Source organism: Meles meles, chromosome 3 (assembly GCF_922984935.1).
Source record: "Meles meles chromosome 3, mMelMel3.1 paternal haplotype, whole genome shotgun sequence".
Taxonomy (NCBI): domain Eukaryota; kingdom Metazoa; phylum Chordata; class Mammalia; order Carnivora; family Mustelidae; genus Meles; species Meles meles.
Genome location: NC_060068.1, coordinates 37,699,907 through 37,726,202, shown reverse-complemented (window position 1 = coordinate 37,726,202; position 26,296 = coordinate 37,699,907). Strand labels below are relative to the sequence as shown.

The 26,296-nt window shown below is 46.0% G+C and overlaps 1 protein-coding gene across 1 annotated transcript in view; it reads left to right on the top strand.

Annotated features, from left to right (window-relative positions):
• The window catches only part of FEM1C (fem-1 homolog C), a 70,032-nt gene that overhangs the window by 27,995 nt on the left and 15,741 nt on the right, over positions 1–26,296 (top strand). Inside the window, exons 2-4 of the mRNA XM_045999959.1 lie at positions 11,034–11,160; positions 15,457–16,148; positions 16,964–17,694. Of these exons, the coding sequence (XP_045855915.1) occupies positions 17,151–17,694 (544 nt within the window). The 5' untranslated portion in view covers positions 11,034–11,160; positions 15,457–16,148; positions 16,964–17,150. The remainder of the gene's footprint in view (positions 1–11,033; positions 11,161–15,456; positions 16,149–16,963; positions 17,695–26,296) is intronic.

Here is a 26,296-nt window from a genome sequence, read left to right as displayed (position 1 = left end):
GGGCACCCAGTGTGAGGTCTCCTCCTGTGGCTAGTCCCCGGGTCGGCTTCTTGGACCTCCCGGCTAGAACCTGAGTCTTGAGGCCCAGTCTTCCTAGGCTGGTTCCTGACCGGTTTTGCAGGCTCTTTGCTCATGTCCCTGGGCCTTTGTTTCTCCAATATCTCACCCAGGGCTCTGGATCCTTGAAACGTCTTCTCTTGGCCTCACCTCCAACCTGCCTCCTGCACCCGCATGATTTGTGGTGCCTGCCCACCCCCGCTTCTGTTGGCATCAACCATTGGTGGCCTGCCATGTCCTGCTGTCACCCGAGTCCTTCAGAAAACTTCTCACCTATAGAATGCTGACTTCGTTCAGTTCCACGGCTGGGATGATTATAACAAATTAGAATTTCCCCGGGGGATTTCAGGCACGTGGGACTGTGCGCTTTGGTTGAGTTTGGAAGTGGGGATAAGTGATGATTAGTTGTTGAATCATCATAACCTCAGGACAATGAGCAATGGATGATTTGAATAATAAATGGCTTGAGTTTTACAAAGGCAAGCTTAGATAGAGCAGAATCAATGTGGATTTAAGAATTGTGTTCGTTTTGTGGCGTCTGGGTGGCTCAAGCATCTGCCTCTGGCTCAGGTCATGATCCTGGAGTCCTGGGATTGAGTCCTGCGTCCGGCTCCCTGCTCAGCGGGAAGTCTGCTTCTCCCTCTCCCTCTACCCCTCCCCCACTGCTCATTTTCTCGCTCTCTCTCTCTCAAATAAATAAAATCTTTAAATAAAATGGTGTTAGTTTTTTCTTGCTGCATACTGAATTGTCATAATGACTGTTGTAAAGTAACACTCACCTGTCAGCGTCCAGGTCTGTGGGTCTGAGGTCCAGAGAGCAGCGCAGGGTCCCCTGCTCAACCCCAGAGGGCTGTGTTAGTTAACACTGTCAGAGTGTTAGCTGGCTGTGGCTCCTTCCCCTGGAGAAGGAATCTGCTTCCAAGCTCACTCAGGGTGTCTGCAGAAGTCAGTTCCCTTTGGCCAGAGGACTATGGTCCTCATTTTCTTGCTAGCAGCTGGGTGCCACTGTCCACTCCCTGAGACCACAGGCCTTCCCTCTCACAGGCAGTCTGGGAACACGGCAGCAAAGGGATCCTTCGAGGCCAGTGAGACACTCCCTCGAGTCACACCCTCTCTTGGTCTGACTCTCTCTGACTTCAACCTTCTCCGATTTCCACTAGCCAGAGGAAACTCTCTGCTTGGAAAGGGCTCACGTAATGAGATGAAGCCTGGTCGCATCGTCTCCGGGTGGATATTTAATGTCCCTTAATCATGGGAGCAACATCTTATAGCACTTACATATCCCATACACACTCAGAGGTGAGATGATTGTGCAAGGTGGAGGGACACTGGCCAGGGATTGAGATGGAGGGATTCTGTCTACCCTCCGAGCCCCAATCATTCACATCTGGCCCATGTGCAAAATACACGCACCTCCTCCAAAGATTTCCGGAGGTTTTATTCCTTTACAGCGTTAGTTTAGAGTTCTAAATCTCGTCCAAAAATGGTCAGCTCAGAAGTCCAAAATATCATCATCTGAGTCAGATGCTGATGAACCTCCTGCATATAAGCAATTCTGAGTGTAATTCCTTTCATCTGTGGATCTGTGAAATTAAAGAGACAAGTTTTCTGCCCCCCACATGCCCCGGTGGCAGCATGGCCCAGAGATGACAGTTATGGGCATTTCTGTTCAACAAGGGGGTAAATGAAGGCATGTGGGAACTATCTGTCTAAGCAGTTTTTTGAGGGTTTTTTTTTTTCAAGATTTTATTTATGTATTTGACAGGTACAGAGCACAAGTAGGCAGAGAGACAGGCAAAGCAGAGGGAGAAGCAGGCTCCCCACTGAGCAGGGAGTCCGACAGCAGTACTCAATCCCAGGACCTGACATTGTGACCTGAGCCGAAGGCAGACACTTAACTGACTGAGCCACCCAAGTGCCCCAGTCTAAGGCAGTTTTGATATCCAAATGGGCCAGTTTCATTGGGCTTCAAGGGTTGGAAGTAATCATCCCCGATTCTTGGTTTCACTCTCCAGGTTCTTGGCTTTTTCCTCTTAGCCCTTGGTTCTGCCCTCCAGGGGCAGGTCACTGGAGGTCATTCTTAGAATGCAGCCTCCCATAGCAATGATAGGATTTTTTTTGTGTAGCCCACACTTCAGGTACCTTGAGGAATTTATGGCAGATACATAGGAACACATGATACAGTGATAAGCATACTACAACCCAAATGTTTATAAAGCTGATAAAATGGTCCCCCCAGTTTTCAAGCACAGTGATATTAACCACCACATGTCAGATTATGAGTCACTCCCCCAGCAGTGAGCTCATACTCATAAGGCGATGAATTCTTGAAGTAAGGAACTTCCACCAGGACCAGTCATCTGACAGGTGAAACATGTCTCAAGAATCATTATCTCAAGAATGAAACATGAGGAAATCAAAGCACTTAAAGAGAAGTTTACAATCAATGCTTTAAACAAAGTCCACTCCCATTTCCTTTAGCCAGGGGTTCTCTAGAATGGTCAAATCTCATCAATAAGAAAAAGCCAACTGAATCTCGTTTGCGTCTGGGTCGTTAACTTCCTAATATAAAACAAGAAATCACCAAGACCTACTCTAGGCACAGCGTCCCCACGTGGAAGGCTCTTTAGAGGGGAATTTCGGCAGTGGTATTAGTTTAAATCCTAGAACGTTGGAGAGCACTTCCATTCAGAGCATTTTGGGTGGGACCCTTGGACAAAGTCCAAGAAGACTGATACAGGCCAAAAGAGAGCTCTTTTAAGGATCTGAAGAAGACAGAGTGAAGGGAAGGACCACCTAATCGCGATTCCGATTCAGAGAGAATCTTGGAGATTTCTGAATAGAGTAGAGGGGACAATGGTGTTGGAACAGCAGGCCAGAGATCACATTCGCAACAGAGCAGAAAACAGACTAGTGGACAGAAGGAGGAGAGGACAGAGGGGAGATGTGACAGCGATAATGTGGACATTTCGTTCTTCATAAAACAATGGTCTGGGCCCCCTGTCAGCACAGAATGTTCTCTGGGTCACTTCTCCAGTAGCAGTCATGGACTGGTGCTAATATAACCATATTTTCTGGTCCAGTCTCTCCTGTGAAGGGCGGTAAGCATGACAGTGGGTCATGGTTGCAGCTACGACTGTGTGTAAGGTTCTGTGAAGACTCAGCCTGTGGTTGGAGACACACACATATTTAGCCAGCACGGACAGGACAAGAGCTCTGGGTTTGGCCTTCTTAGATAATCGAATGGGACCCTTCCATACTCTTTATTGAGTCCCTCCTAGGTACAAAACACTACATTGAGTGTTTTGCAAATGTTGGCTCGTTCAGTTCTCAAAGCAATCCCTTGGCAGTAGGAACTTTCAGCCCATTCAGCAGTTCAGGAAACTGAGGCTCCAAGAGCTATCGTTGTTTGGCCCAAGGACACAGGATTAGTCGGGCGTGGTTGGCTCTGTAGCTCTCTGTATACTTTTCTTCATAGCTTGTCCATTAAATCCAAATGATCTGTTACATGTCTGTCACTCACACCAGACTGTCGGCCCGAGGAGAGGGACTCTGTCTTATTTTGCACCTAGTACCCGCCGTACATGGGTGTTGACCTGAACTCTCTGCCTTTGAGGCCTGTGTTCTTGTCATCAGGCAGGTGTGCTAACTCCCCAAGCTTAGTAGCCTTAGGAATGTTGTAAAAATGTGGCAGGGACATAATTTTCAGGCCTGGAGGCAAGGAGAGTGCAGAGTTTTAGAACGCCTGCTAGAAATGACCTATGTTCTCTTCAGAGGAAGTCATTCTCGAAATCCTTCATTCATGCAAAGTCTTTTTATTTTTTTAAAGATGTTATTTATCTGTCAGAGAGAGAGCACTAGCAAGGGGGGTGGCAAGCAGAGGGAGAAGCAGGCTCCCTGCTGAGCAAGGAGCTCAGTGCAGGACTCGATCCCAGGACCCTGGAATCACGACCTGCGCCAAAGGCAGACTCTTAACTGACTGAGCCACCCAGGCGTTCCCGTTCATGCGAATTCTTGATAATGAGGAGAAGCTGGACTCCATGAACAACACTATTGTTATAGAGACACTGTTACAGAAATTCTTTGTTCTTCTAACATGCTCTCCCCTCCACCTCCCAGAGCACGCAGAATCACAAGAGAAATTGGGCAAATAGTTGTTTCCTGTGTCCTGTGTTCTGGCATCCCTGCTCATCACCAGGTAGCAGAAGGGGATGGGATGCAGGTCCAGGGAACACGCAGATGAGCAGACAGTCATGAGGGCCTGAGAGCAGCCAGGAGCGCTCCAACTTTGTCTTTCAAGGTAGATGAAGTAACAGACGACAATTCAGAGGCCTCCAGGCAGCGCAAGTAGGCATTCCCTCGGAAAGGGCGGTGTGTGAGGCGTGAAGCCAAGTTCAGAGCAAGAGGGTGTCAGGGAAGCAGCGTCAGAATATCAAGATGGCGGGTCGGAAGGCTTGGAGGAGGAGCATGGTAAGAACCAAGGCCGGGGGCAGATGGAGGCCGGATCCTGCAGGGCCTTGTCAACCACATTACTCCTTGTAGCTTTCTCCCTAAGAGCAGCGAGAGGCCCCCTGAGGAACAGCCTGATCTACGTGCCTTCCTCTCCGGACAGCGGAGGGAAGCATGAGCTGAAGGACGCGAGAGAGCATGTAGGGAGGTAGGAGAGGAAAGCCTCCCTCTGTGAAGATTAATAGGACCGCCCTGGGAAGCCCTAGGACTGCATTCATCACCAGGTTGATTTTCTGCCTGGCAAGACCTACTTTGCATCCATCATGAGTCTGTCTGGACATTTCCTGAGGTTAGAGTGAGGTGGGTGCTGGGCTGGCTTTGCCGACTCCTGCGGCTTGTCCCGTCCAGACTCTCTTCTCCACTATGTTCCACTCATGTTGGCATTCTTTGACTTTCCTGAGTGCCTTGAGCTCTTTTTCTTTCTTCTTTTTTTTTAATTTAAACTCAATTAGCCAACCTACAGCACATACTTAGTCTCAGACGTAGTGTTCAATAATTCATGTTCAATAATTCATCAGTTGCATACAACACCCAGGGCTCTTCTCAGCTTTTCTTTTTGTTTTTAATTTTGCAACAAGTCCTGATCAATGGTGTTTGATTCCCCACCCCCACTCTTTCTCTCTGCTCTGCTCCTTCCCACCAGTTAACCCTTGTTCCTCCAGCTTTCTCCTCAGATGTCTTTTCCTCGGGGCAACCCACCCTGACCCCCAAGAACATGTCAGGTCCCTGCCGTGCTCGCTCACAGACATCCCGTGTTTCTCCTTCCTAGGTGCATATCGCTGTTCGTATACATTATGTTTAATTGCTCCTGCCATTCAAAAATCTTTGAATAGTGAATGAATGAAATCTTACTCGAATGGGCTGAAGCCCAACATAAAAGAAATAGCAGGAGGGAGGCACTGGTTCACAGCACAGGGAGGCTGGGACAGGGACGGCATGACGGGGAGCATCATGGTCCATGGTCCAGAGCTTGGGTTCTGCAGTGAGACTGTCTGGATACCGACTCCACCTGCCACTGGCCGACTGCCCGTGCGGTCTCGTCCAAGTTACTCCACCTCTCCGTCCCTCAGTTTCCCCCTCCGTGTCCCAGGACGTCCAGTGTTAGGAAAATCAATAAAGCAACCAGCCTCAAGCTTTTCTGCACAGCCCCTTACACAGAGAAACAAGAGATAAATGCTCACTCTTGGGGTGCCTGGGTGGCTCAGTGGGTTAAATCTCTGCCTTCTGCTCAGGTCATGAACCCAGGGTCCTGGGATCGAGCCCCGCGTCAGGCTCTCTGCTCAGTGGGGAGCCTGCTTCCTCCTCTCTCTCTCTCTCTCTCTCTCTGCCTGCCTTTCTGCCTACTTGTGATCTCTGCCTGTCAAATAAATAAATAAAATATTTTAAAAAATTCTTTAAGGGGCGCCTGGGTGGCTCAGTGGGTTAAGCTGCTGCCTTCGGCTCAGGTCATGATCTCAGGGTCCTGGGATCGAGTCCCGCATCGGGCTCTCTGCTCAGCGGCGAGCCTGCTTCCCTCACTCTCTCTCTGCTTGCCTCTCTGTCTACTTGTGATCTCTCTCTGTCAAATAAATAAATAAAATCTTTTAAAAAAATTCTTTAAAAAAATGCTCACTGTTATCGTCAGTGACAGCGTGTCCTAGTACTCATTAATGAGGAAGGAAACTGAGGAACGAACACCTGGTTCCATATTTCTGGAACGTCTTCTCCTATCTCTTCACGAGGCTACAACCTCCCTGCCTCCTTTCTGGTCTTGGCTCGCACACCCCCTTCCTCGAGGTCGGGGCTCCCCTTCTGAGGAGTAGGTGAAGGGGTGGGGATCTGCCTGCCCCCACTTCGGGTTTAGTCTGGGAACTAGGGCAGAAGCTGAGTCTTCCTGGCCACGGTTCCGCATGGGGCCTGATGTAGAAACAGACTCAGACTCAACGGTGAGTTACATGATCCTAACTGGGGATCAAGTCTGGTGGTCTTACCCCCCAAAAAACCCACACCCTGGATATTGTTATTTATTCTAAGGGCAGAAGAGGCAGAATTTTGATGGGGAAGAGCTCTTGTGGGAAGGAATAATATGGGATCCTAGCCCCTACTGAAGAGATCGATGCCTTGGATTAGAGATAGGGTGTGGGTTTATTTATTGGCAAGTTGTCATTAGAGAGGAAAGTGGAATATGGATAAATCAAGCTTTTGACTCGCTGATCCACAAGGCAGACCTTGAGATCTGGGTGAAAGACTTGTATTTGGGATAGCCCCCTGGCTGTGGGGCCAGGGACTTAGCCGGGCATTCTTAGCATCCCCTGCTGCTGGCTCTCAGTAGAAACAGAAGTACATGGTTACTGGGCAGCCCTCAGCCAGCAGAGGCTAACCGTGGCCCTGCCCAGCTTGCTCAGGAAAGCTGCATGGCTGTACCATTCAAGTTCAGCTTCTCTTGCGTGGTTTCCTAAGCTGCTTCACACCCTCACTCCTTCTGAACTCCACCTTCATGCTTCACAACTCTGTCTGGGTTGTTTCCCAGCCACACGGAACTTCTGTCTGTTCTTTAGCACCCAGCCCTCTCTTGCCTCTCAGTCATTTACTCTTCCTGGAACATTCTTCACCTCTTCCTCTGTGACAACTTCAACCAATTGTGCCTCCGGAAAGCTCTCCCCCAGCCCCACATGAGCTGCTTCCAGTGCTCCAGGAGGACACATGGGAGGTGAACTCACTCATGCACACTGTGTCCCAGGTCTCATTGCTGGGCATAGCACATATCAGCAAAGAGATGCATGTAGGGAGACAAAGAGACTGAGGGAACCCGTGAATGAATGGATGGGCAAAATATACCTATGCTGCATGAATGACTAATCTGTGGGTTGCTTTCAGTGGGGTGGGACCTAGAAGGTCAGGGGTGTGTGGGTGTTGTTGGGCTGGGTGCTCTAGACTAAGGAACTGAAAATTGTCCAAGGGGCCTGGGAGAACCCTTAGGTCAAATAATAAAGTAAAATAAAATAGCAGACTGATTTAGCCAAAATACAATAAATCCTAGAAAAGTGACTGATTGTCGTGAGTGGCCCTCAGCTTCAAGGACGCATCTGCTGGCCCGCTCCTGAGGATTCGGTCCGTACTTCTCGGGGAGAACCTTCTATCTAGAACACAGATCTGGATGGAACACACATCTACCACCAATGTCGTCTTCAGACGGTTCTCCAAGGACGCTCTGCTAGAGTGCTGAGCTCACACAACTGACACTTAGGGCCTTCTCCCCTTCTGACCAGGAGCATAACCCAAAATTGGACTATAAGTACAATGAGCTATTTTGGCCATGCGGGGGCAGGAAGAGAGGCTGAGACTTCGCATGGTGCCTACTGACCAGCATGGGCCAGGCTTTGAAGAACTAACAACTTCACTGCAGAGAATGACGGTGGTTCGAAGAGCCAGATGGGACCCACTCTTGCAAGGCAACCCAGCAGCTTTGGTTAATGACTCAGGCAGCCTGTGGCCAGAGGGTTTCTAATCAGAAGTATGGGGAGTTCGAAGGCGTGTCCATGAGTGGCTTCGGCAAGTGTCAAAGGAACAGAATCCTCAGTGTCAGGGTTGAGTTCAGGTTTGGGGTTGGCACAAGGTCATGGTGGATCTACCAGTTGGTGGCAGGAGAAAAAAGCAGGAAGTAAGTGGGAGGTGTCAGAGAAAGTGACTCTGCTGTAGCACTCTTCAGAGAGAGGTGAGCATTGAACCAATGCAGGCGCTCACAGGAAGGACCAAAAGATGGGGCGGCTGACCCAGAATCCATGGACAGGGTCCCTAGATGCTCAGGAAGTCACAGCGATGAGAAATGAGGTGGGGCAGAGTGTCAGGGAGAACTGTCTTACAGAATTCTACACTAGGACATAGCGGATTCCACCAGCAGGACAGAGGGTGGCTTGTGGTTTCTAGAGCTGTGAGCATCTGGGAGGTGTTGCAGCCATTCTAGAAATTGGGTTGTCCCCTCGGCAGAGAGAGAAGCATCACTAATGATTCAACCCAGTGCATGGGGGGAAGAGGGTCTTCCAGCTGAGTATCCAAGGAGGCAACAGGGCGCTCCTGTATCGGGGTGAATCAGGGGTGTGAGAGAAGGCAGCTTTGAAGTAGATTCTGGAACTGAGACAGGATGTGAAAACACCAAAGGGGTGAGGGTTGTGAGAGCCAAATTCATTTCCAGTGTTCTGTACGAACTAAGGCACCAGAAGATCATTCGGGGGCTGAGGGACAGGTGTGGTAGCTTTGTTTCCAGAGCTGGGGGAGCAGGGAGGAATGCCCGGGACCCAGGGTGGGGTGGGGCATGCTACTGGATTAGAAGTGGTCTGACTCCTCCCTCTCTGTAAAGGTGTGGGTCCTAAGACATTGGGTGGAGTCTCGTGTGTTCGCAACTGACAAGAACCCAGCCTATGTGACATCAGTCCGGGCAGCGACAGAATTCAGTGCCAGGATTTCTCACTTAAGTTGTGGCTCATCAGGGTGTAAACCAAGTTGGTAAATTGTCCAATAAGCAATTCTTATTGGCATCAATGGGATCATCTGTCAGTCATGTAGCCAACATCCTTGGGCCTGGACTGAATTTCCTCTTGGCTAATGGCTATCTTGGGTTTTCTCTCCAGTGAGTCCTACTGAGTAGATGCTAAGGTAGTTGGAAAGAAACAGGGCCGGGATGCACACCGGTGATGTCATATTCTCTTCACAAAGTTGGAGGACAAGAAGCCATAAGACCATGTTCTCCACCTTAGAGGATGGAAGAATCATCTCCTGGATTTGTTAAAAATGCAGCCTCTTGTGTTTCACATTGAAGCTAGTGAATCTGAATTTCCAAGAATGGATTCCAGGACACTGCCCCTTAAATAACTTTCCTAGGTGGTCCATATTCTTAAGATCTGTGTCCCATTCTTTGGAAACAATGATGTGGAGGCCCATTTTGCTGCAGGAAGTAGAGATGGATTTTCATCTTACGAGGACAGGATGAAATCCCCCTCCCCGCCTCATTTGACTCAGTCATGTTGGCCTGGATGCTGTTGTAAGGTGTCTGAGAGAAAGGTGGTCTTCAGACCTGAGCCAAAATCAAGAGTCGGGGGGGCTCAACCAATTGTTCCCCCCCAAGGCAACCCTCAGAGTTCACCTTTTTTTTTCTTTACATTGTCCGCCTGGGCAGTGTGTCTTGTGGCAAATGGAAGAATCCAGTGGGTCAAATTTCCTATTACTAGTTATTTATTTTGAGAACAATCTAAGCATCGTCCCTCTACCCTCATCCCTAACTCTGCGTTCTAGTGGAAGACCTCAGCAAAATCAAAGGTCCGTGTGAGTGCATCTGTAGTATTTTTCTACCTGCTCCCTTATTCACAGGAGCCAAGACTCATCCTCAGAGTGAGTTTTCGAAATGTAAACACTTTCTCTGTTCACCAGTCCTTGGTCAGCGTGTATCTGGTCTACCCGTAAATTAGCCAGCCTATCATTTAGGTCATCCCGTACTTTGTAAATCAAGATGTTCTGCATATCCTGCCTTTAAGGACTGGACTTTGGGCTACTTCCTAAGGAAAACAAGTGTAGGTAGGTGGTTATTATTTAGAGTTTAGAAGCCCGTTGTTAGCACCTTGTATTATGATGTCATTTTGCGGAAGATCGCAAGACACTGTCTGGATCCCTACAGGACCAGAATGCCTTAGTTTAATTCTGCTTCCTAGCTTGCAAAAAAGGACGTATTCAGATATTCAAAAGGAATTAAAAGGCCGAAATCTGAAAAAGAAAAAAGAGATGAGATGGATAAATATTCAGGGTGGATAATTGCTAGACTCGTCCGTGGGACTGGGGCTGAGGCCAGCGAATTCCTGGTGAGGCAGCAGCTATTCCTGGTTGATTAATGGCCACCCACACAGGCATGGGCAGCCAGGCAGGGGCAGGGACAGAGGTCAGGGCAGGAAGAAGGTCTGAAACTAAAGGTCATGAACACACAAGGATCATTGCCAGCTGCCCTTGATGGACAGGACTGTTTCTGACCGTGGCTTCATATCTGGGGTGACTCTGGTCTCTTTCATCTGCCCACACCTGGGAGACTCTTTGAAGCTCTTCAAGATCCTCAGAACAGATTTCCTGCTCTGAGTGACCAATTACATCCTTACCTCCTTGAGAAATCTGGGCTGCTGGGTCAGAACTTCTGGACAGTGTTGGGTGGGCTGAGTTGGGATGTATCAGGGGGAGACTATCAGTGGTTGGAAGCCAGATTCTGGAGAATCTGCAGACTCTTTCTCATCTATTGCTCGTAGAGAGCTGGAGTCAGGGCCCTGACAACTTCAGGAAATGGGCTTAACAGAGGAAAGAAACAGATAATTTTACGATGACACAAGATTTCTAGCTTGTGATAATGGGATGAGTAAGATGATGGCACCATACCAGCAAGGGAGACTGTGCCAAGAGAAGATGATCAGAATTTGGTGATCAAGTTGCTGCCTCCTTCTCTTGCATTGTTTCAGGAAGGAAAGAGAGGCTAGGCCAAAATACACAGGGGGAATCCGGAAATCTCTGGCTGAAAGAATTCTGCTCTGTCTTACTTCTACCACCATAAGCTTCATCGGAGCTCACGAGTTTCCTTTGGAAAAGGTGAGTACCCCCTGGATGTATTCTTGCTTTAAGTAGATTGCATCCACCCAGCCGAGCTCCTCCAAAAACCACCCAAGAGGGCCGCTGACCTAGAGAATGTGAATTCTGGTGGAGTTGCACAAATTGGAAATGGTGAGCTATGATGCACTTTGTGGGGGTGGGGAGTGAGGGCTCTGCATATTCAGAAGGTTGCCTAGGGTCCCACCCTGGGTCTGGGGGGGGGAGAGGAGTGGGGAAGAAGGGAGGGGCCATCAGCTCCCTGCTTTCTCCATTGGGCTCCCTCCCTTCTCCCACTGCCTTTTGGCTGGGCCTACTCCCACTCATGCTTCAGGATCTGGTTTAACCACACCTCCTTCCCAGACTCGCCCAAGGAGTCTGGGAGCCTTGGCAGCTCCATGCCTTGGGCCCTTGTGGCTGTTTATATACATATCTCATTCACTCCGATCTGTTTATAGCTACATTTCTCCCACAGACCATGAATTCTTTGAAAGCAGGGATCATATATTCACTCAGCCTCTAACAGAATACACAATACGATTCAATAACTATGCACATGATGAGTGGATTTATAACAATTAAAATCCTTCGCACCTGGTCAGACACATGATCAGTGTTGATTAAATAGGTTTCTCATACGAGAAGGGCGTTTCTCAATGGCGTGGGGCGCCTCCGTGCTATTTTCGTGTTACTTTTCTATTCATTAAAACAGGTTCCTTTCATGCTTTTCTGAATTAAACTGCTGCCCAGTTAGTCACTAAAAACAAAAGGTATCTTCTTTTGTTCACCCAAATCAGACCAAATTAATGAAGATCACCAAAACCGTGCAAGCGGACTGTTTCACGGAGGTTTCTGGTTTAAGTAGAAGCCAGCAAGAGGTAAACACTCGAAAATCCCCAGGAGAGGGGCGCCTGCCTGCCTCACACTCAATGAAGTGTGTGACTCTTGATCTCGGGGTCATGAGTTCGAGCCCCACGTTGGGTGTAGAGATTATTAAAAAATAAACTTAAGAAAAAAAAAATCTCCAGAAGGAAAACTGTAAAAGGAATACCCTACTAATTACAACAGATTATATGGACACGCCCCCCCCCAAATCACAAGGGTGGCCAGGCAAATTTGGGGAAATTTGATGCATCATTTTCCACATTCTAGCAAAAATTGAAGAAAATGTAATCTGCAGTGGGTGCCCGGTTTGGCGAATTCAGCATACTCCTTTGCCGCTGGCCCAACTGTTTGGGAAAGCGGAATGACAATATATATGAGAAGCCAGAAGGAAGCTCCATAATGCAGCCCCTGGAAATTTATCCCAAAGCAATACATGAAAAGAAGAAAACCTATACGCTTGAAAGCGTGTGTTGTTCTCATAATAAGGGCGCCCTCCCTCTGCTAGTCCAGTTGGTCGCCATCACCCTTTCAGGCATGGGGTGGTGCTGCCTCTGGGCTCCCAGTGTCCTGGGGGCCTCCTAGGGAGGTACCCTCCCAGGCATTTGTAAAGTGTTGGGTCTCTCAACAAGGCCGATGAATCAGAGCTGTGGGTACAGGTGACACCAGGCTCCCCTCAGAGCAGACCAAGGATTCGCCTTGGCTCCTGGCATTGGCTCCTCATTTTATGCCCCAACCTTCTGGGTCCCTCCCCATTTTTCCAGTCCGCTGATTCCCACCTGCACCATCTGGAGGCTCCTTAGAACTTGAGTCCAGCATTCTTCTTGGTATATACCTCAGATTGGTATTCTGAGGCTTTTAGGAAGACAATCATTGCTGATTAAACCAGAATCCAAAGCTTTAGTAACCAAACCAATCCCTATCCAACCAACCCAGCCAAGTCAAAACCTTTTCCTCTCCATTCAGAAAGGGCTGAGAGGAGGCAGGTTTTTCAAAAAAGAATGTAAGATCATTTAACCACGACAAAATAATTTTAGCTGATGTTCTTTAAGAAAAGTAAAAACTAAAAAAAAAAAAAAAATTAGAGGAACAAATATTGCCGAAATCTTTAGAAACAGAGACGAACTCCAATAGGGGATTGATGAGTAAAATTAGCGGTCCTTAAACATTTCTGCTTACTATAGGACATACTATTTACCCTCTTGCATATTTTTAGGTTAACATTTAAAATGTTTCATCGTAAGTTTAAGTAGTTGCAAAGAAAGCAGTTTCCTGCATACTGTAAATATTGACATGGAATAGTCACTCTCTTGAATAAATCCAATACAATCTAAACACCATAGACATTATGCCTGCTACTCACCGTTTTAAAAATATAAGAAAAGCCTCTTCTTTACCTACAGTATATTTTACCTTGTTTATTTTTCTCTTTACACGATAACTCCATTTCACATTCTCGCCCTTCAGGATTATATCCTAATTTCATGCATTTCTGTGTTTGAATGTATTTTTTCTATCACCCTACTAATATTTCTCTGCAGTGAAAAGATATATATGTTTAAACTTCAGTTTTTAACTTTCCTGTGGCTAAAAGACTGTAAGTGCTGAAACATTTTCTTCTAGATTGAGATATCATATTTATTAGTAATAATCAAGTATTCAAAATAATATAAAATATATTACAAAGTTTTAAAATTAGACATAAGTATTATTATTTTTTTTATAATTACTGCATGTGTTTGTTGTTGAATACTACTTCTTAGAAGAAAGAGGTGTAGTTTAGCATCAGGGTTTTCTATTTTTCACTTTTGTAAATTCTAAGAGTGTTTTTACCATTAATAAGTAGATGGGATTGTAAGGCATTTTGAACTTTTCAATTCTTTGAACTCCTTCTGACTTATACAAGTCATTTAGTGATCTCAAGGCCATCCTTTATTGAAAGCAGCTATTTGGAAATCATATGACTTGTAGAAGAATTTGTTACACAGCCATTAGAAGTATATACTTTCTCCACACAGTCCAGTCTTTTAAATTGATAGAAAACTGACACAGGTTCCCTGAAGATTTTACACCCCAGAATAAGGCACCCTTTTAAGATTCTCAGTGAATGAGAGTTATGCCTCCCTCTCCCCCACTTCCTTTTTTTGCAATTTGGAAAATGTATGCCTATGGTGATACAGTTGGGAAAGGAAACAGGCAGACAACTTGACTGCATTCTTTAAAGCAGCAAATCAGTTTCTGGAAGTAATATGGATGTAAGTTGAAGACTGAAAAACAAGGGATCTTAAAATGATCTTAAGGTGCATTTACCCCTTGAAAATCCCCCAGGGGGTGCACATCTCAGTTTGTGGGTCACTTACATCATCTTACTGAATTTTTAAGAGAGACAAATCAGTTCAGGCTAGGTCTTGGTTGGGGTTTGTGACTGGCTTTTATCCGTACCTTGGGAGTATAGAACTGTGACATGCACACTAAGGATAAAACAGCCAGTCCTCTGGGCTGGTTGATTGTTAAAGAAGGCTGCCCTGATCCTTTATATTCTGTTCTTCTATATTTTCTTCTCAATGCTATTAACCTGCATTTTGGGGTACCAATGTGGAGCCTGTGTACTGACTACCTAAATAAAAAATGATTATTAAGACTGTAAAAACATGAGAAATCTTTAGCGTATGGTAAGGGGAAAAAGCAAAATATGTAGTTGTATGAAAATTAGACTTCAGTTATGCACTGAACGACATCAACTACAACTACAACTACAACCCAACTACATCAACTACAAAAGTACATAGATTTATCAACAACACTGTGAGTCAGTAAGCAAAAATGAAGCTGTGATTTTTTTTCTGTGTGTGTGTGTGTGTGAGAGAGAGAGAGAGAGAGGGAGAGAGAGAAATGTCTGACTTCAAAAATTATGATTACTTTTGTGAGGCTGGGGTCAGATAATCTGTCTAACCTAATATTCTCTTTCCCCTAGTGGTACTCAAGGAACTGGGTTTGAGTTTAAGTTCCCCAAAATAAAGTGTTCAAGAGATTGATGATCAGTTTTTTTTTTTTGGATCAGTTTTTCAAACGCTATTTACTCATCACGATTCACCACGGTGTCATTCCTAACACGCTTACACTCTTCTTCAAGCTAGTTTCATACATCCCTTGTCTTAACGTCATAAATGTGGTAAGATTTCTTCCTGCTGTATGATAGACTCTTCACCCATGTGCTGGTTTTACTGTTGTCAGGAGCTCGACCTTGTTGACTTAACACTGCTCTGAGATTTTACCACTTTTCGTAAATTTTGTACTTTTTAGAGTCCTTACTTTAAAAAAAAAAAAAAAGAGCAAGCCATGTCTGGCAGCCTCCCCAACGGATCTTTTTCTCCTATTTCTGTTTCTAGTGTTTTTCTTGTCTTTTGTTTTTCCGAGATCCGAGAGCTCGGTGTGTTTCTACGTAAAGGAAAGAGAGTAGTCCGAGAGCATTCATGGGTGTGAGAGAGTAATAGGAACTGCCATCCTTCTGGAAGTTCTGGCCGTGGGAGCCGAAGGTCCCGCCAACCAGCCTCCCGAGAAACAGGCGCGAGGAATCCGAGCGGAGAAGCCCGCGACCCTCCCGCACCACCTCCACGGACTCCGGCAGACACCGGGCGATGGGGCCCCACGGCCCCGCCCCCTCGTGGGGGCCACGCCCCCCGGCGTGCCTCACGCCGGAGCGTCTTCCGCAGGGCTGGCCGCCCCGCCCCGCCCCGCCCCTACGCGGATGCTCGCGGCGGCCGCCGCCCTCCCCCGGCCCAATGGCGCGGCTGCCGCGTCAGTGATGTGAAACCTCGCTCAGGCTTGCCCGGCCCCCGGCCCGCAGCCCATTACACCATCCTTCGCGGCATCCGCTGCAGCTGCTGTAGCCCGCGCGGACGGGGAGGGCGGGAGGCGACTCGGCGTGGCGGGGCGGGGCGAACGGCGCGGCTGGATTCATTCCTGTGGGGCGCGGGGCATGGAGGAGCTGTGCGGCTGCAGGCGGAGCAGGCCGACCCGGGCGGCGGCGCGGACAACGGTTTCCATTTAAGGGGGGCGGCCCGAGCCCGAGCGGCCGGCGGCGGCGGAGAGGACCAGCCCCCGGGCAGGTAGTGGCTGCGGCCTGAGGCTCCCGCGGGAGGGAGGCCCGGGCGGGAAGGGGGAAGGAGGGCACCCCCGGGCCGCGGAGGCCCCGGGCTCGGCGGCCGGGCGGGCGGGGGTCGTGGTCGCTCGGGGAGGACGGGGAGGGGCCGCCCGGGTCTGGAGAAGGTGGCGGTGAAGGTTATGGGGGGGGGGGGCAGGGGGTCTGGGGAACCTGCGATCCCTGGCGGGGGTGGGGGGGCGGATCGAAATGGGGCGGGCGAAGTTCTCTAGAAGGCGGCCGGATTTCCTGAGAGCCTCGAGTAGTTTGTAAGGAAAGAGAACCTTCAGGGCGAGGACTCTGGCGCTGGCTGGCCGCGGTGTGTTGTGTCCGACCTTTTTGTTCCTTCGCGAAGCCCATTCTGGCCACCGCGAGGCCTCGAGCCTGGCGCCCTTGGCTCGCTCTCCTCTGCAGATGTGAGAGAGAGAAACACTGCTGGACCCGCGGCTCCTGCCTCTTTCGGTTGTACTCTCCCTGGGCGTGTGCAAAGCAAAAACTAGAACAAAGCTTGGCTGCTTATGAGGCGAGAAAACCGGTTGCCTGGAGTGTTTTCAGTTTACCGCATATAGAAGAGAAACCGCCTGCCACCAGAACACTGGGGTCGGTGTGCACCTTTTTGTGTTCTTTCCCACCGTGTTTGGGTGGCTTGAGTCGTCCCTAAAGTACGCCCCCCACCCCAACCCCTGCCACCTGGGAGTAAGAATTAAGAAAACCCAGTGTTTTTGCCTTCACCTCTGGAAAATTTGAAACTGCTACTTTTCCTCTTCCTTTTCCTTTTCCTAGTTTGGTGCTCTGGTGGTCAGATGTCGGAAGGCAGTAAGGCGACAGACTCTCTGTGGTTTTATATCCGTTTGGGGTGCAGCGGTTGACGTTGAACTTTGGTTCCTGTCACTCTTGCCTGTGTCGATAGAGTTAAGCCGGAGCTTTGCTTTGAGGGATAAAGAAAGCGCAGCCTTTCCACTGGACATAAATGGATCTAAAGACAGCAGTGTTTAACGCAGCTCGGGATGGCAAACTGCGGCTTCTCACCAAGTTGTTGGCCAGCAAATCCAAAGAGGAGGTTTCCTCCTTGATCTCGGAAAAAACAAACGGAGCCACGCCACTCCTGATGGCCGCCAGGTATGGGCACCTTGACATGGTGGAGTTCCTCCTTGAACAGTGCAGTGCCTCCATAGAAGTTGGGGGCTCGGTCAATTTTGATGGCGAAACCATCGAGGGGGCTCCCCCGCTGTGGGCCGCTTCTGCAGCAGGACATCTGAAGGTGGTGCAGTCCCTGTTAAACCATGGAGCGTCTGTCAACAACACAACTTTAACCAATTCCACTCCTCTTCGAGCTGCCTGTTTCGATGGCCATCTGGAAATCGTGAAGTACCTCGTGGAACACAAAGCTGACTTGGAGGTGTCCAACCGACACGGGCATACGTGCTTGATGATTTCGTGCTACAAAGGACACAAAGAGATTGCTCAGTATTTGCTTGAAAAGGGGGCAGATGTTAATAGAAAAAGTGTGAAAGGTGAGTCCAACTTCTTCGTTTCGGCTCTCTAAGTGTTTACCATTATTTTCAGGAAGTCTGGTCCCTAACTATAAACAGCGGCTGCTGAGTCAGCCAGCATTGACCTGTTTTGATGAGGTGTCCCTTCCAGCAAACCTTGTTGGTCGTTTCTCCCCTGTTTGAGAATTCTTTGCGCAAGTGCGGTACGAGGACCTCGGTCACGATGTTAAGGAGCATTTTCTGTCTCTGATTTGGAGGCCCTTCCAATTCCTGGGCTCCCCACAGTTACGGGGCATGTTCGTGGCAGTTGATCAGAGCCCTTGGGCTTGCACTGAATCCACTTGAGAATATACTTCAGTGTAATGTATTTTCTTAGCTTTGATTTTTTTTTTTCCTAAGAACACCGGTGGAGTAGAATCTACTATATTTAGTGAGTCATTGTCTTATGTGTCTTAGCTAGGCATTTCGTTTTTTTATTCTGTCGGGGAAGGCCAGGCCACACTGACCTGAAAGGATTAATACCAGTGGAAAAGGAGAAAATCCGTTCCCTTATTCTCTATTTATTGTGTGGCCAATAGAAAATCCTTTCACATTAGAACATGTATTAAATATAGCAGGAGAGAAAAGAGATTTTAAAAACTGCTACAATCCTGAGAGCCAGACAAGGGCTAGGTTAGACAGAAGTGGATTTGTTGGCTAGCAACAGTGTAAACACCTCTGTCCAAAAGAAGAGCTCAGGTTTACAGTTGTGTGTAATTTTCAGGGATTGTAATAAGCCTAAAGCAGCAAAATGATAGTTGAGAGGGTTTTTTTTTTGAAACTTTTAAAAACAGGTATTTTGATCACCTGTTTTGATACTTGGAAATCTTTTTTCCCTTCAGTGTATTTATTTATACAACAGCAAAGTAATTCACTGCCCCATTAAAAAAAAAAATCACTAAAACTTAAAAAGTAGCCTACCTATATGGTAAAAACAAAAAAAAAACAAAAAAAACAAAAACCAAAACTCAGACAATATAAATTGATTGACGGCGTTCCCAATGACAAATCTTAACCACCTCTGACTTCTAGACCTCCAACCCACTGGCAGCCACTATTTATAAGCCCTGTTTATGGGGTTTTGTGTGTCCTGGAGATGGTCTGTGCAGAGACTTGTCTTTTTCTTCCCCCTTTCCCTTCTGTTAGTTGATACATACAGTTTTGGTTGTGGGTTTTTTTTGTTGTTTTTTTTTTTTTTTTTTTAAACCTTAGATTATTTTGGATGGCATTGAACTCCAGCACACAGAGCTGCCTCATTCTGTTCAGCGGCTGCACAGTATTTCATTGTATGAATCTACATAATTTATCTAGGCCCTGTTGATGGACAGTTAGGCATATCCAATGTAAGCCGTGCTTCTGTAAATATTCTTGAACACAAGTGTGTCTTTGCACACTTGGGTGAGAAGAGCTGTAGGGTAGATAACGATAAATGGGATTGCTGACTCAAAGAGTGCGTTTGTTGTTGTCTGATTGCCTTTCAGAGAAGCTAAAGTACACCATTATGGGACAGGACATAGTTATTGGACAGAATTTACTCAAATTAGTAGAATCTTTTTTTTCTTTTTAAAGTTTAGATATAAAATGATGCGGGCTCATGGTGATTTTCTGTAAATTTTTTTTTTTTTTTGGAGAAAACAAAAAATCTCACCAAATGCCACTTGGAGATAACTGATACATATATGTAGTTTTATTTTATATGCTCTTTTATAATCTTTTTTTTTTAGCCCTCAATTTCAATAGCCGCATACTCTCCCAATGGAGTTCTCTGTTGCTTCTGGCTTTTCAGTAGGAGACAACATGTTTCCGTAGACATTCTTTCTTAGACATTTTTTCATTTGTTCCTGATCATCTCTTTGAGGTGGGCTGTTGGCTTAGAGTACAGCGTGACATTTTTGTTTGTTTTAAACATTCATTGCTTTAAAGAATGCTAGTCTTAAGAGAACAGTTACTGTTTACATGACCATGTTAACTATGGGGAATGCTTTGAAATTGTAACTAGTAGAGAAGGCATTAAAAGGTATGGTCATTTGTTGAGGCTTGTTGGATTTTTTGTTTCTTTGTTTTGGGCTTTTCATTCATTAGCCTAATAACATATAGATTGTCGAACTTACATATTTAGGTGAAGTTGTTTTAAAAACTCTTAGATCATTGGAGAGATAAGTACTGGTACTGTTTCCCTGAACAGTAGTACTACTTCCCTTTCCTCCTCTTTCCGCCTAATGAACTGAATGATATCTAACTTGATTGATTACCTTTGTTTTTTTGGAAGAACGTTCCTTTCATCACCATCCTCATACAGCCTTGTATGTGAGGATGTGGTCACATGATCTAATTCTAGAGTCGTTCCACCTCTCCATTCCCCCATCAGTGTCTAGTACTTGTGCCTTTCGAAAAAATTACACATAACATGAGAAAACAGTTTTCAAAAATTATTTTCAGATAGTCTCAATTTTATGGACATACAAATATATGATAAATATGTGTGTGTACATACATATATACACATACACACACACACACATATATATATATAATTTTGTATGCAGTGATTTTACCTGTTATGGTCCCTTTTAATTTGAACAGCGACTCTTAATTAAATTGGAGGCAGATTAGAATGTATATGCACCCTCCCCCACTCTGATCCCGAAATTTCCATTCTTTGATAATCACTCTCTCACTGACTAGATTTTTTTTAATGGGTTCATGTGTAGTAAAAAAGCAGGAACCAGTTAAAACTGAGGCAGGAACACTGGCGAAGGATGGATCTGATAGAGCAGCAGGAAAGGAATCTGCCCCCCCCCCCCCCACACATTTTCGCTCTATCCAAGAAGTAGAAAGGAGTGATGAGATGAGGGATGAAATGGAACCGTTTCTTAGGAAATGGTATATGTCATCTTTTGGAAATGGTTGTGAAGAAGGGAAACCCCAGTAGATTATGCTTGGTCTGCTTAAATACCAAATGCACGTGACTTCTACATTCCATTACTTTTTAACAGGCAGTTGGCATTTGAATATACTATTTAACCTTTTTCCCCCCATGACTTTTTAACAGGCTGTTGGCATTTCAAACAAATTGGCATTTTAACCAAAGGTGGAATTCATTCCCTAATTGAGGGAGCACTTCCTGAGTCCCTCAGCGTACCAGGCTGTTAGATTGAGGATGGACAGAGCTGAGTAAGACCAGGTAACCAGTCCTGTTTCCTCGCTCTCCAGCTCACAGTTTCGTCGCAGAGATGGGTTCCTCCTCCGCAGGCCCTTGCGCCACAGTATGCAGAGCGTGGCCCCAGTGCTTCCTTGTGTTTGATTTTTGGAATTACCTTATCTCCAACCATCTCAGTACTTCAGGGGACCCTGGGCTCACTCTTTTCCCCTGGCATTCATAAAGAGGAGAAAAACGTGGAGATGTTTACCAGTAGTTCTCCAGTTGAGCACAGTGCTTGATTTGTGAAATAGGAGAGTGTGGTGGTTGCTGTTTAAAACCGTAGACCCCAGGGGCGCCTGGGTGGCTCAGTGGGTTAAGCCTCTGCCTTCAGCTCAGGTCATGATCTCAGGGTCCTGGGATCGAGCCCCACATCGGGCTCTCTGCTCAGCAGGGAGCCTGCTGCCCGCCTCCTCTCTCTGCCTGCCTCTCTACCTACTTGTGATCTCTGTCAAATAAATAAATAAAATCTTTTTTAAAAACCCCCAAAACATAGACCCCAAATGAGAAGTGATTCAACAAGCTCACCTCTGAGCTTCCACATTGATTTCACCACATCACGGTTACCATCCTCTTCCACTTGGCTTGTTGTTTTGTTTTCTTTTAATGTTGGTGGTGGATTCAGAATAGGATCCGTGGTAGCCCTTCAGTTCTGTTTTTGCACCCAGATTCTGTTAGGAATTGAGCAGCTGAAAGTGATTTGAGTACTAGAGACCAGCAGAAGAGCTACTCTGGCTTGGGTTGGGGAGACTGGCCCTCAGAGAACAGGCTACCCTCCAGCATGGGTTCATCTTTTTAAATATCCAGAGGTAATTAGGGTATTGGTAATAAGACAATCACTGTGCATTTTCTGTAGGCAGGACACCTTGGTGAACATTGTGGAGGCTGTGAGAAGGTACAGGACGTCGCGTTTGTTAACTGCTGAAGGAATAGTGTGAACCTGTGCGGGATGGATTTTAGGGGTGTGGTCTTTATGGAGACGTTGAACTGGGCCTTGAAAGGATTGTCAGGATTCAGACCTGTAGAGTGCACGGGATACAGTTTTAAAGGCTTAGGAAATGGCCTAAGGAAAGGCACATTGAGAAATATGCATGGAGGGCCAGGAAGTGTAAAAGTAGGCATATTTGGACCCAAGGGCACTCAGGGCTAGATTATGAAGAACATTGACTTCTAGGTAAAGAAGTTTGATTCTTTATGCAGGGGTAAGCTAGTGAAGTTTTCAGTTGAGAAATAACTGGGATCTTTCTTTTCTTTCCTCCTTCCTCCTTTTCTTTCTTTCTTTCCTTTTTTATAGGGAAACCCACCTAACTGCATTCTAATTCTATTACATTGTGAGCTCTTTAAGGCTAGAGACCTGGTGTTTGTATCCATGTGTTAGAGTGTCCGGCCATAGTGGGTTTTTGGTAAATGAGTTTGTTGAATGAAGTAGGTTGGATTTAAGAGAGAAAGGATTATAAGCTCCTTGAGGGCAAGGACTGTTTTGGTCTTTCACTACAGAAATAAAATCCGTACATGAAGACAGGAAGAGAGAAGTTAAGGCTATAATTGTGAAAAATGAGCATTACTGGTCTTCAGAAATGGGAGAATTCATGTAGGCCCATAAGTAGAGCTGGTTTTAAAAGGGTCTGAGAGAGAGCTAGGTCAGGCAGTTTATTTGCCTTTTTATTACAGAAATGTTCTAATTGCTGCATAAGTGGAGAGAATAATATGACTGGAACCACTGTGAACTCAACCACCTTGCTTCAGTAGTTACCCGCATTTGCCAACGTTTTTTAAAACTTTGTTTCTAAAAATTTTAAATGTATTTAAAAAATATATTTCTCTTGGGGCGTCTGGGTGGCTCAGTGTGTTAAAGCCTCTGCCTTTCGCTCAGGTCATGATCCCAGGGTCCTGGGATCGAGCCCCGCATCAGGCTCTCTGCTTGGCAGGGAGCCTGCTTCCTCCTCTCTCTCTCTCTGCCTGCCTCTCTCCCTACTTGTGATCTCTATCTGTCAAATAAATAAATAAATAATCTTAAAAAAAAAATACATATATATATATTTCTCTCTCCTCTCCTTTTGTTTTCTGCAGTTGTTTAAAGCAAACCGCAGGCATGTTATATTAGTTGTCTCCCATAGTATAGGCATTTTAGGGTATGGATGTATTTCAGTCAAGAAAATGTGAAAAAGAAATCCTATTATTACTTTTTTAATGCACTGTAAGTGCAGAGGAATCTCAGGTAAGGAAAATCTCCCCTCTAAATTAAGAACGGTTGGTGTAAGATCAGGGACAAAGAAAATGATGTTTGTCCCGTTGGTAGGCTTCACTATACTTGAGGACTCTTCTGCGTGTTGGAGGCAGAAGTTGTCCATTCTTTCTTGACTTTCCAGTGTTCTTCTTGGCTGCTGGTTGGCCTCCACACAGCTACTTTCAGAGAACAATTAGAGAGGGGGCCTTAAAACTTCCTTCTCTTCTGTGGCCTATCTGTGGGTGCTTTGTTTTGATAATAATGTTCAAATGACTTACTGGTTGAATTCATTGACATTTTTATCCCGCCTCATCAGGTTGCCCCTGCAAGTTGTGCACGTTGGTCTTTCCTGTATCCCCTGCCACACTTCTCCGTGTCCCCAGGGTAGAAGGTGTGTAGACTGGGTGCAGTGGGGAATTACCCTCCATGTCACACTAGGCCTGGAGATTGGATCTGGAGCTGTGAATCCTCACAATTGAGCTGGAGTTGGAGAAAATAAGTAGTTCTCGAACCCTCCTGCCCTTTCAGCTGCACGAAGTGTGTTTCACTTACCTTTGGGGATGAGTGATTCCCTCACCGAGTTCATCTTTATCAGATTTTCCTAGATTGTTTCTAGATTTCCTAGTTGTTTCTTAAAACACAGTTCAGTAAAAGGCAGTTCAGGAAGCCCTTGGCATGCCGGAGGCTAATGCTATCGAGACATTAGGAACGTACGTGATGGAAGGTGGATGTGAGGAAAGGCCCAGGTAAAGAAGTCATATGAGGGCAAATCTGCCAGAAACATCTGTCTTGCCTTTGTCCCCCATGCTTGGGGAAGAATGGCCAGAAAGGGAGTTTTAATGAAGTCTGAATTACAATGTTGATGCTTTGACATTTTGTAATTTTCACCCAATTACACTAAATATTGGTTGCTGTAGTCCTGATCCCTTAGTTCAGTTCCTCTTGGCCTTAAAATTCCACTAGATGTCAAGACCCATCTCCCAGGAGCTTTCTGATTTCCCCCTGAGTCCTAAGAATTCAGCTTACCTCTGGATGCAGATGTTTTTAGCATTTAACTTTGTTACGAGTGTCAAGGGCCCCTGTTGTTAAATTGCCATATGCTCCCAGCTCACTGCCTCACACAGAGAATTAATGAAGGGAAGGCACGTGGTAACCGTGGCACAGTTTGTATTTGATTCTGTTCTGATTGCTTTTTTTTTGAACTCCTGTCCTTGCGTATCTCTGGTATTAAGATCCGCGCGGCTGAGGGGAACATCCTAAATGGAGGAGCCTTCTAGTGCTCCTTAGATGTCCTGAAGTGGTTCTCTCTACCTTTCTCACTTCTTCCCTTAACACGTACCATTTAGTTATTCCAGGAATAAAATGCTTGGGATCAGCATTGTTCCACAGTTGAATCGCAGGCCCCTCCCCATCTTTAGAAGTGGGCCTCTTACAAGTCCCAGCTACAGAGTTGGAGAAGAATGGATGGCAAGCACAGTAGGCTAAAGAGGAGAGGTGAGAATTCTTTTTATGCATTTCCAGCAAGTCTGTTACAGTAAGAGACCCTTTAGTGGTTGCTTCTAAAGGTCAAAACTTGCACTTTTACCAGAAACACAGGTATCTTGATTTTAAAACAGCTTTGAGACACAATTCACATACCCTTCACCCATTAAAGTGTTCAAATCAGTGTGTATTCACAGGGTTGTGTGGTTGTCGCCTCAGCCACCTTTTTATCACCCCCTCCCCCCAAAACCCATATCCAGTAATACATACTCTCATTTCCCCCGCCTCCCCCACCGGGACTGAAGTAACCTCAGGCAACCACTAATCTTTCTGTCCTTCTGCATTTGCCTGTGGTGGACATTTCGTGTAAATGGAAGCATAGTATGTGGTTCGTGGTGTGCTCTTTCCCGTAGTGTGATGTTCTCGGAGCTCACCATTTTGTAGCAGCGTCAGTACTTGATTTCTTTTTATTGCTTTAGTCTTTTTCTTGTATAAGCCCTTGTGTAGATAGACCACATTTATCAGTTAACAGGCATTTGGATTGGTTCTACTTTTTGGCTCTTGGGAATAAGGCTGATACGAATATTCATGTGCAAGTTCTTGGCCGGTTGTAAGTTTTCATTTCTCTTGGGTGTACATGGAGGAGTGGAATTGCTGGGTCACATGGCAACTCTCTGTGTAACTTTCTAAGGAACAGCTCGGCAGTGCTGTTTCACATTCCTGTCAACAGTGTGACAGAGTCCCAGTTTTTCCACACCCTCACAAACATGGGTTATTACTCTTCTCTGGGAATAGCCGTCTTAGTGGCTGTGAAGTGGTATCATTGTGGTTTTGGTTTGTATTTCGTCAGGGTTCTGATGTTCAGCATCTCTTCGTGTGTTTATTGGCCATTTGTTTATCTTCTCTGGAGAAGTGTCTTCTTGTTGTTTGCATGCTTTAAAATTGGGTTATTGGGGCGCCTGGGTGGCTCAGTGGGTTAAAGCTTCTGCCTTCAGCTCAGGTCATGACCTCAGGGTCCTTGGATCAAGCCCCACATCAGGCTCGCTGCTCAGCAGGGAGCCTGCCTGCCCCCTCTCTCTCTGCCTGCCTCTCTGCCTACTTGTGATCTCTGTCTGTCAAATAAATAAAAATAAAATCTTTAAAATTGGGTTACTGTTTTATTACTGAGTTGTAGGAGTAATTTATATATTGACTACAAGTCCTTTGTCATATACATGATTGATAGATATTTTCTCCCATTCTGTAGATTGTTTTTTCACTTTCTTTTTTTAAGTAAATTTAATTTTTTTAAGAAAACGAGGGAAGTTAAGAGTAACAGAAAGAGTGTCAGATATACCAGTAAAAAGAAGAGGAATGAGTGAAATGAGTACTGGTCACCAACTTAATTTTTTTGGTAAAACCTGATGTAATTATGAAATGTTTCTCCCATTTCTTTTCCTTCCTTCTTTTTTATTGAAGTATAGTTGACATACAATATTGTATTAGTTTCAGGTATACAACATAGTAATTTGAGTTAAACATATGCAGTGTTCACCATAATGAGTGTAGTTACCATCTGTCACCATACCATGTTATTACAGGATTATTGGCTATATTCCCTATGCTGTACTGCTGTACTTTTCATCCTCATGACTTATTTTATAGCTGGAAGTTTTTACTTATTAATCCCCCTTGCC